The sequence below is a fragment of the Scylla paramamosain genome, chromosome 8, assembly GCF_035594125.1.
Source record: "Scylla paramamosain isolate STU-SP2022 chromosome 8, ASM3559412v1, whole genome shotgun sequence".
Classification (NCBI taxonomy): Eukaryota; Metazoa; Arthropoda; class Malacostraca; order Decapoda; family Portunidae; genus Scylla; species Scylla paramamosain.
The window spans coordinates 4,412,933-4,423,670 of record NC_087158.1 but is presented as its reverse complement, the minus strand read 5'-3'; the positions used below and the strand labels follow the sequence as shown (position 1 = coordinate 4,423,670).

Genomic DNA, 10,738 nt, shown 5'->3' with positions numbered 1-10,738 from the left:
ATGTCTAGAGAGTTTACTAGAACAAAATGATCCTGTCACCTTTTAACTCTTTCACTTTACATTTTATACTTTCTAATATTTTAAGGTGAACTTGTTGGTTATGATCCAGCTCATCATTTAGCTCTTCTGACTTTTCTGGCTCTAGTTCCACCAGTTTTGTATATACCACACAATATTGATGAAATGCCTCTACTTCTTCATTTGTCATGGGCTCTAAGTCAAAAGGGCTAATTACATTTTTTTTTTTCTAATTTTGCTGGCAACACTGTTCCATTTATGCTTACAGGACTCCGCCCTTCCTTTGGTTACAGACTTAATATTCCCTTCCTTTATTGGTCATCACTCATGTGTTGATCCTTGCCCACTTGCTCCTCCTCACATCTCCTAAGACCATCTACGACATTAATTTCTTCAGTATCAGACATTTCTAACAACTTCATTGTGTAAATACTGAGTCAAGTTACACAGAAAAAAAAACAATTAAAATGACGTCTTGGTCAACGTGATTATGGAGAAAAAATTGATTATAAATGGGTTAGGTTAAACTAAGTTTCAGCCACAAGGACAAGAGGGAAGCATGGCAAAGCATAACTGATGCCATTAATGGAACAAATCCACTGACTAAGCGGACTGTAGAAGAAGTTGAAACCAAATGGTTTTCTGTCCTCTCAAAATCGAGGAAGAAAATTTTGGCAATAAAGGCTGAATATAACCAATCAGGTAAGATTAACTTATTACTGTATACTCTTCCGTTTTAAGAAGTTAACATAAGCGAAATAGCTTTCACGTTATTCCTATTGCTCATTCACCTCAATCAACTTGTCACAATTACTTTCATTAAGGTAGAAATTTAGCATTTGAGTGTTCCTTCTCACAGTATTAATAACATGCATATCATTTAACAAAGATGTGTTGCAAGTACTATAACAGTCAAAATTCAGTGCAAACTTAGTCATACATACAAATTATATTGTACTGTAATGTGTAGTGATATTGTATATTTGCAGCTTTACAGTACTGTGCTAAAATAAGATTAACTATTCTTCAAGGTGCTGGTGGCCCCCAAGCTCCTCCACTTGACCCAGTAGACATGAAGGTTGAAGAATTATTAGGGGAGAAGAATGCAACTGTGATAGGTGTGATTCAGAATGATCTCGGCTTTCATACGTTGAGGTAAGATTCTTGTAATTTTTTTGTCCCGTGTACTGTATTGGACTTTCTATTGTGTAGTGTACCACAATTTTAGCCTAACATTTGCATTGATATAATTTTATCAGATAGTTCATCCTTCAGCAAGGCATTTTTACATACTGTACTGTAGTTGATATGCACTTTTCTCCTTGTGAGATTAAATTAGTTGCATGTTTTTAACTGTGGTAAATTTATGCAATGGTTTTAGGAAGCTGCAAACCCAACAACGGCAGGAAGACACTGAAGAGTTGGGAGAAGAACCACCCCAGCAACAGGTAGAGGATGATAGTGAACTCCCTCAGCTTCATTGGCAAAGTGTCCAAGTCCAGCCCCAGCCACAACAATCTTTGCACAAGGCCCAGCACTTAGAACTCTTGGAGGATGGGTCCTTTATAGAATGCACCATAGCTGAACCTGAAACCTCTAAGGCCCAACCAAGCATATCAACACCAAAACTAAGAAAGTGTTCAAGTGTCAGTGATGAGTATGAACAATACAAAGCTGAAAAACGCAAATTGAAACTTGAAAAGGAAAAGTTAAAAATTGAAAAAAGGAAAGTAAAATTGTTAGCATTGAAGGGAAACATTGAACTTAAACAAAAGTTAATGATGGCTGAAATTGAATATTACCAGTCTTTGACAGCAAAAAATATGAAAAATTAATAATTGAATTGTATAGGCTTCATTTTTGATACAGTAGAAATTTATGATGAGGAAATAAAAATATATTATTTTATTTATTAAGATTTTACAGTATATTGCAGTATTATTAACAAGATTGAATCTCATGAAGATTGTCCACCCCAGAGTACCCAACTGAAAATTGTCCACCCGAGCCGCACTCTCATGAAGATTGTCCACCTCAGCTGCTCTCAGCATCCAACACCAAAGTTTAGGTTAGGTTAGGTTAGGGAATGGTCGGGTCAGCTGAAGATTGTCCACCCCCAGTCTGGCTCTCATGAAGATTGTCCACCCTAACATGCTTGGGGTGGACAATGTCTGGTTCTGACAGTGCATCAATTGTCTGAGTAATGACATGGCTGATTGTTGCTTGTGAGGTCCCAAAGTCATCACTGCTGCACTGCTGCATTTTACCTGTGGCCAAATATCTTAGGGTAATTGCCACCTTCATCTCAGGACTCGGTGGTTGATTCCGTTCTGTACGGGATTGAAGTTTGCCCCTCACTAAATCAGCCACTGTTATTATACCAGCACGGTTCATCCTGAAGCATTTGATGAGTTCGTCGTCATTGTACTCATTGAATACGTCCTGTCGCTGTCAACACACTCGCTGTCGTCTTTGAAGTTGTTGTTGCTCCGCTATCTTCTCTACTAACGGGAATTTGTTAAGAGCTTAATGGTCCTCCACAGCACTTTTACCTTAACAGTACTTTTAAGGCCCTAACAAGTTTTCTGTATCCACTGTCAGTGCTTAACAGCTAAATGTTAGCCTTAACAGGAATTTTTTTACCTTTAACAGCTATTTGTTAGTGCTAACAAGTTTTGTGTATACGGGCCCTGGTTGGCATGGGCCCTGGTTGTCATGTCCGTGTTACCTACAAGCATGAAACTCACATGTCATGGAAAAGGGTTCGGTGACCTTGCCATAAATGTAAACAAAAAAAAAATTGGGGGACACCAGTTTAGTATGACTGTAATAGCATTCGCAGGTGTGGAGAAATTCAATATTTTTAAGTCCAGTGACCTCTGCACCAGTCAAGAGTAAACACTGAAATGATTTTCTTTTGTTTATAACTGGTATTTGTGGGTAGCGGCATATTAGGATTTCAGGGTATTTATACAGCTGATCCCTCCAATCACGCCTGCCACTGGTGAGGCCATTCCTAAGGCCACGAATTACAACTTTCCACGATAGGTTCAGTTACACTTTTCATTTGTTTTAGATATATCAGGCATTCTGATATAAGCTCACTGTCATTTGTTAATATGGCTACCCATTGGAGGGAGGTAGACCGAATAGTACCAGTGTTCAGCGAGAAAAGAAGTCATTATGTGAGATATTTAGCAACAGCAATGGTTAAGATGCGATATAGAGACATAAGGAAAAGGTTCCATGTGTTTATTAAGGAAGCTGCCAAACTGTACCGATCTCCATCACCCTGGGAATCTGCACACCATACCAGTAAGGCATAACAATATAATTTTTGAGGTCCCTCGTTAGGTTAGGTTATGCTAAGTTTGGTTAGATTAGGTTAGGTTATGCTAGGTCAGGTTAGATTAGGTTAGGTTATGCTAGGTTAGGCTAACGTCCTAGTTTCACATTTATACTTACATACTTTCTTGCCTGTGACCATGGGTTCTACACAATGGCGCAGTGGGCAGAAGGAAGTGGTTGTCGTCAAGGGTAGAGGTACTGACAATGGAAGATTCACGTCGCCTGGCAGGTCCTGTAACTCTGCTGTTACGGTCTCACTGGGAGCCAATTTCTTGCTTGTAAGATGAGTTCTTACTGTAGCCGAACCGGCAGGCCTTCTCGAGCTATTATGTGATCTGTTTTACTGATCATACACATCATCGTAGGGTTGAGGAAAAGTAATTCTCTTCCGACATTAGTTGAAGAGGCAGACAAGACCCTTGGCATGACCGTAAGAACTGCGAACAAGTTCTCGGTCTCAATTTCTTATAAAATAACATACACACTGTTATAAAAGCACTCTCAAAATATTACAATATTCATAAACAACACATGCAATCAACTTGGTATTGTGACATTGTTTCTACTACAAAATTAAGATATTTACCTCTGTCGCCTTGCCCATCCATCTTCGAACGGCTGTATGCAAGTCGTGACTCTTGAGTGACCCACATGGGCGATGACGATGGGTGGGTAAACCACACTTTACTAACAGATGAGCATCGGCTCGAGGCTTTATAAATAACTGAGTACTGATTCCTACGTATATTACATATGTTTTCATGCAAATAGTAAACTTGAACATTTCACTTATGACTGTAGAGGAATAATGATGTAAGTCACATACCCTTACATACGGTAACAGTAAAGGATAGATTGAGAATGTGCTATGTAGAAGGGGGTGGACAGTTGCAGTGTCATATTAGGTCTTCTTAGGTAAATACTGGGCACAGGCTGTTAAGCCTATATGTCCAGATTTTTTTTTTTTTTTTTTTTTAATAGTTGTTAGTTGGCAGATGAATGACAGCGCAGCTTCATAATTAAATTTCACATCTTGATGTCTCCAATAATGATCCAATCTTCTTTCAAATTCAAATACACTCGGAACTTCTACAATAATTGATGGGAGGTTATTCCATGTCTATTCTTTCCGCAAAGTGTTGTCTTAGCCTTGTATGACATCTCTTTTTCATTAACTTACATTTGTGTCCTCATGTAGCTGGGCCTGCACCCTCATCGAGCTGCAGCACTGCAGCTATCCCCGTTTCGTACTTTCCAATTGTTAGTTTATATGCCTCTATCATATCACCCCTCAGTCTCCTGTATACAAGTGTGGGCATTTTCAGTCTCTCTTCATAACATAGGTTCTTGAGTCCTGGAATCATCTTTGTCGCTCTTCTCTGTACATTTTCCAGAGATTATATATATATATATATATATATATATATATATATATATATATATATATATATATATATATATATATATATATATATATATATTGTCATGGATCGGTGTTTCCTTTACGTTACCCCTGCCGATCACATGCGACTCCTGGTTGAGTCTCCAGGTAGACTAGGGTGGGACACTCAAAAGAAAGCACAGTCGTAAATATTTGACTTATATTTACACAGTAATTACAACAAAGGCCTGGCTAGCTATGGCTACACTCAGTGGCGCGTGGGCCGCACACAAAGAAATACCTATTCCTTCGGAAGTGAGGCCAATGCGCGGTCCTTTTGCGTTGTGAGAGCACAGCCTGACGTTAAATTACTGGGTCACGGAGGTAATTAGTCGGCACTATGCACTGTATCACTTATGCCGGGCAAGGAGCGACGACCACGTGGTCGCTGGGTGACTGGAAATGAAATCTTGTTAACAGGCCTTACCACAAATAACTCACCCCAGGCGTTCCACTGGTGTACTCACTCCTCCAGTCTGCTTCGATGAAAGCCAGCTTCGTTGGTCAGGGCTTCAGCTTACCGCTGCACCACGCTGTCCTTTCTGCAGGCTGGTTCGGGAGGAGTCGAGGAGGGCACGTCCTGGGCGCTGGGTGACCTGGCTGGGAGTGAGGCCGAGCAAGGTCGTGCCCCGCTCACCTTGGCCCGCGCGCATTGATACAGGCTCCGCCCACCTGCCCGCATGGCGGATGGTTCTCTCCTATGACGGGGCGGTAATTTATTGCCCTCTCAAAATCTAGTGTCCCTGTGCTCTCACATTACCCCATACAAACGAGGATTTTTTTTTCGGGAAAAAAAAATTCTAAGCCTTACTAGCTACTAACGGTTGTGTGTGTAGACTAAAAGGGGTCTTCGGGTGGAAGCTCAGGTGGCTCATGAGGGTAAAACCCCGTATTTACGTTAAGAATCTCGCTTAGGGGGAAAACTCCTGAACCAGCTGAACCTTCCCGTTCCTTTTGCAAGACGAAATATCGTCAGACTTAAACCGCCCTCCCATTGTTATGTATGTCTGTGTATAACATAACGGAGTGTAGGTGTTCGAGCGTACGTAATATATGTGTAAGAGATACGCAGACGCTACACGAACACGGAGCGGTGTCTTCGGATTCATCTTGGGGAAGACGCAGCGTGGTGTCACCCCTCTCTGGGAGACACGAGCGTGTTCTGAACGGCCTTCAGGTCAGGATTGCCCCCAGAGCCCCTCTGCCAACAAAGAGAAAGTTTAGTGTCTTCATAGTACCATATACATCCCATATTCAAACACAGAACACAAGTGACAACTCATCCTGTAGTTTGGGGTGTAGTAGTGTGGGTGGTTACTCGTCTCGCTGGGCCACCACATAACCTGGTCCACACTCTTCCTCTCCAGGCACCCAAGGCGTCCTCCCTAAGGATGCTGCTGCTAGGGGCGAAACTGGGGTGATTATGTGCAGGTACCCCACAAAGTAGGGACACCTGGTGCTGGAATGGGTAGGCATTATGCATGACATGTAAACATAGGCACACTCCTTCAGACCGATCTAGAATATAACTTAGTTACCTAACCAGACGCATGGCAAGATCATCTCTTTACTGAGGTGAAGAGGTACTACTCGCTCGTCTCAGACGATGCGCTAGTCCCTTCTAAAAGGCGAGACAGCACGTCGGCCCCGACATTGTCTCGGCCACGGATGTACTGAACTCGCATCTGAAATTGTTGCAAATACAGAGCCCATCTCATTATTTGGGAGTTTGCATTCTTAGAGGTACGCAGTGACTCCAGGGGCATGTGGTCTGTCTGCAATACAAACTCATCCCCGTATAAGTAGAAGTAGAATTTCTTTATCCCATCTACTACGGCGAGTAGTTCACGTTCTACCGTGCTGTAGTTCTTCTCTGCCGGTTTGAGCTTCCTGCTGTGATAGGCCACGGGGAAGATGTCGCCGTCCTTCTCCTGCAGTAACACAGCACCCAAACCTTCACAGGAAGCATCGGTCCTAAGCACAAAGGGCTTTGTAGGGTCAGGCAACTGGAGGATAGGGTCCTTGCACAGCAAGGACTTCAGTGCCTTGAATGATCTGTCCTCGTGGGGACCCCACTCAACCTTATTTGGTGCTCTTTTCTTAACAAGCTCATAGAGCGGCAGCGCCACCGCGGCAAAGTTGGGGACAAACCTGCGGTAATACCCTGCCAACCCTAGGAACGATCGGACCTGTCTTTTGGTGTGGGGAACAGGAGCTTCCTTTATTTTCTGAACCTTGTCCTCCAAGCAGAGGCACTGTCCTTGACTCACCTTGTGGCCTAGGAATTCGACATCTGCCTTGGCCAACTCACACTTGCTCGGCTTAACCGTCATGTTGGCGTCTCTGAGTTTATCAAGGACCATACGTAACAGTCTTACGTGGTCCTCCAAATCCGTAGAATGAATCAGTACGTCATCTACGAAAACCTCGACCCCATTCAGGTCACCTAGTACCTGTCTTATTCGGCGGTTGAAGACCGCGGGAGAATTGGCAAGGCCGAAAGGAAGGACCCGATATTGATAGAGGCCGCTGGGGGTGGCAAAAGCCGTTATTTTCTTTGACTCGGGGTCAAGCGGGATCTGAAAGAATCCTTTCGTGAGGTCCAGTTTGCTAAACACCCTCGAGTGTGACAGCCGGCTAAATATCTCCTGTTGGTCGAACATGGGCTCTGCGTCTATTTGTGTTACTGCGTTAATCCTTCGGAAGTCACCGCAGATCCTAACACTACCGCCTTTCTTGCGTACGACGACCATAGGACTACAGTACGGAGAATCGGATCTCTCGATAATGCCTAAGTCCTCCATTTCTTGTATTTCCTCAGCCACAGCGTCCCTAAGCTGCAGAGGGACCTGATAGGGTTTCACCTTCACTGGCTTTCGGTTCGTTAGGGTGATCTTGTGTGGCGACACCCGGGCCACGCGAGGCTTGTCAGAAAAGACCTCCGCATATTCACCTAGAAGATCCTTTATTATCGATACTTCCTCAGGTGTTAGCCTTTCAGATAATGTGACGTCATCTACAGTCTCCGTCTGACGCTTTTGTACAGTGAGAGGACCATCTCCTACGTCCTCTGCATCGTGAATCACAGCTGCACTACATTTGATCTCACCTTCCTCCTTCGCAGCTGTTGAGAGGGAAAAAATATCACGCACGGCTTTCAAACATGTGGCCCTATCCTCAGCATATGCTGGTTCCTGAGCGCCAGCGCTACCAGAGATGGTAGGCGCATGATACTCCTTAAGCATGTTAATGTGAAGACGTTTCCGTTTCCCATCAATCAATACTACATAATTTAAGTCGGAGACGCGCTCTAGGACCTCATAAGGCCCCTTCCACTGCGCCAGCAACTTATTATGAGCAGTGGGTAGGAGTACTAAGCACTCCTGGCCAGGCTGCAGTGTGCGTAGTCGCGCATTGCGATCATAATGGGCCTTTTGTACCTCCTGGGCCTTCAGGAGTTCTTCCTTGGCCATACGACAGGTTTCCCTAAGTCTGCCAGCCAGGTTTATAACATACTCGTATGTCGTACGTACCTCCGGACTTGGCACGTCCTCGTCCCATAGCTCTCTCAGCACTTGGAGTGGACCGCGCACTGCTCTTCCATAGAGTAGCTCGAAAGGCGAGAACTTCAGAGTACTCTGCGGTGCTTCCCTGTATGCGAACAGGAGAGGAGCCACAAATCTCGGCCATTCCTTGGGTTGCTCGGCGGCCAGCCGCTTGAGCATTTTTTTCAGTGTGCCGTTGAACCTCTCACACAGACCGTTACCCATGGGATGCCAGGGTGTCGTGTTAAGGCCCTTCACAGAAAGAATCCTAAACGTCTCGTCCATCATGGCAGACGTAAACTGAGTGCCTCGGTCACTCAGCACCTCCTTGGGAATGCCCACACGGCAGAATATCCCTACCAGCGCTTCAGCCACTGTGGTGGCCTCTATATTTTTCAGAGGTACTGCTTCAGGCCAACGGGTGCTGAAGTCCACACACGTGAGTAGATATTTTGATCCGTCAGTCGCGCGTGGCGTGATCGGCCCAACAATATCTACGGCTACCCTCTCAAATGGTTCGGATATAAGGGGCATGGGTCTTAGCGGCGCAGGTTTCACACGGCCCTTGTCTACAGTTTTTTGACACACGTCACAGGATCTCACGAATCTCGCGATATCGGCCATCACGCCAGGCCAGAAAAATGTGTGACTAATGCGGTCTTGTGTTTTCTGTCGCCCCATGTGACCACCCAAGGCCGCGCTGTGCCCCATCTCCATCACCGCGTGGCGGTACTGTGCAGGCACCACGAATTGCGACCGAGTCTCACCGAGGTCGGAGATGACTTCTCTATACAACTTTCCTCTGTGTTGGCAGAAGCGAGTCGTTCCGTATTTATTTACCCTCGATACCCCCTCAGCGGCTTGCTTCCGAATGTTTGCAAGGGAGGGATCGGTCTTTTGTGCGGCAGTGACGTTAGCGCTATTGAGCAGCTCGTCAGGTGATGTGAGCTTGAGAGGGACCACGGGCCGTGTCTCTCGTGCCTGGGCTCGCGTCAGGGCGGCACCTACTTGATCTTCGGTTTGGGTCGCGGCGTCCGTGTTTCGAACGTCCCTCACACCTTCAACGTTACCGATTATCAATTCATAGATAGGCTGTTTCATCACAGCGGCCTGGATTCTGCCAGTGAGGAATGGCGTCTCGACGTCGACTACAGCTATCGGGCAAGTAGCCATAGAGCCGTTAATCATGACGACTCTCACGTGTTCTCCTGTGAACTGAGCAGGGGTAACCAGGGCTTCTTTCACTACACAGCCGGTAGAACCATTGTCCCTCATTACCCTTACCAACCTGCCCCCTACTCTACCGTTTTTCACTATCAATCCCCGCGGTGAACCTCCTAGTACTGAAGAGGTGGCCGCTAGTCAAAATGGGTGGTTCTGGACAGCTGTGATTGGGGTAGTGTCTGCCGCTGGTACAATATCGTCCGGCGCATCGAGTAGCGCGGCAGCATATTTGCCCGTGTGTGAGGCAGCTCTCATAGGTGGTGTGGGACGCCATGAGCCGGTATTCCACCCACGTGGTGGTTGAAACTTACTACCCTCCCTGGGGTGTCCTTGTGGCTTATTCTGCCGGAAGGGAGACGGTGTCTGCTCCTTCCTTACTGGCTCCGGATCGTTGGGTTGCGCCTTGTTGCCGCTCCCCGCAGAACGAACTCGGGGAACATTTTTACGCTCATGTGCGGAAAAATGGAGGTCCAGGTTTTCCGCCATTTTGTTTGCCTGTACGTTCCCCGTGGCCTTAGTGGTGGCCACAAACTCAGGCGGGCACATTTCCTCAAACCTATCGCGTATGACTAACTCCCGTAGCACTTCATACGTGAGGTAAATCCCTTCCTTTTGCACTCGCTCGTCAAAGAGACGAGAAATTCTGACGTGAGCCTGAACGGCGGTTTCGTTATCACTGATAGCGGCACTGCGAAATGCCTGCTTGGCTGCCTCTGCCGTTCTGCCAAACGCCTTCAAAAGAGCGCATTTCATGTGCTCGTACGAGTTATCTTCAGGCCCTAGCCCATGTACGATGGACAAGGCTTTGCCTGTAAACAGGCTGTAAAATTCGATGGCCTTCTCTTCAGACTCCATCTGATACAACTTGGCCAGCCTCTCGAAACGGGAAATGAAAGCATCAATGTCTTCCCCTTCACGGTAAGCATTTAGTTTCACCCTATGTAAGGCACGAAGAGTGTTTCCCTCAGAACTTCGAGATCGAGTCTCTTCTGCCTCCACACGGCGAAGCTCCATTTCAGCCATCGCCTTCTCGTGTTCCCGTTCCTCACCACGAATCATTTCCTGCCTCACACGTTCCTGCCTTTCCTCCTCCCGCTGGCGGTCCTCTCTCTCACGTTCCTCGACACGTAAGCGGTCCTCTCTCTCCTCAGCTAGCCGCTTC

General features: G+C 45.9%; 2 protein-coding genes across 2 annotated transcripts; one reads left to right on the top strand and one right to left on the bottom strand.

Moving 5' to 3' along the window:
• Nucleotides 1–549: 549 nt before the first annotated feature.
• Nucleotides 550–2,394, top strand: LOC135102736 (uncharacterized). The gene is made up of 3 exons (XM_064008237.1): nucleotides 550–720; nucleotides 1,050–1,173; nucleotides 1,400–2,394. The coding sequence occupies exons 2-3, from the start codon at nucleotides 1,091–1,093 to the stop codon at nucleotides 1,851–1,853; spliced, it is 537 nt and encodes a 178-aa protein (XP_063864307.1). The 5' UTR covers nucleotides 550–720; nucleotides 1,050–1,090; the 3' UTR covers nucleotides 1,854–2,394.
• Nucleotides 2,395–5,939: 3,545 nt separating this feature from the next.
• LOC135103179 (uncharacterized) lies at nucleotides 5,940–9,627 on the bottom strand. Its single transcript, XM_064009273.1, has 3 exons — nucleotides 6,448–9,627; nucleotides 6,162–6,266; nucleotides 5,940–6,008 (listed from the first exon to the last, which is right to left on the bottom strand). Exons 1-3 carry the CDS (start codon nucleotides 9,625–9,627, stop codon nucleotides 5,940–5,942), a joined length of 3,354 nt encoding a protein of 1,117 aa, XP_063865343.1.
• Nucleotides 9,628–10,738: the final 1,111 nt, after the last annotated feature.

Coding starts and splice junctions, on each gene's coding strand:
- LOC135102736 (XM_064008237.1), top strand. CDS start 1,091: ATGAAGGTTGAAGAATTATTAGGGGAGAAGAATGCAACTGTGATAGGT. Junction 1,174..1,399: donor CTCGGCTTTCATACGTTGAG/GTAAGATTCTTG, acceptor CAATGGTTTTAG/GAAGCTGCAAACCCAACAAC.
- LOC135103179 (XM_064009273.1), bottom strand. CDS start 9,627: ATGAGGGACAATGGTTCTACCGGCTGTGTAGTGAAAGAAGCCCTGGTT. Junction 6,267..6,447: donor GAGACAATGTCGGGGCCGAC/GTGCTGTCTCGC, acceptor TACCCATTCCAG/CACCAGGTGTCCCTACTTTG. Junction 6,009..6,161: donor TGGGTGCCTGGAGAGGAAGA/GTGTGGACCAGG, acceptor CTTTGTTGGCAG/AGGGGCTCTGGGGGCAATCC.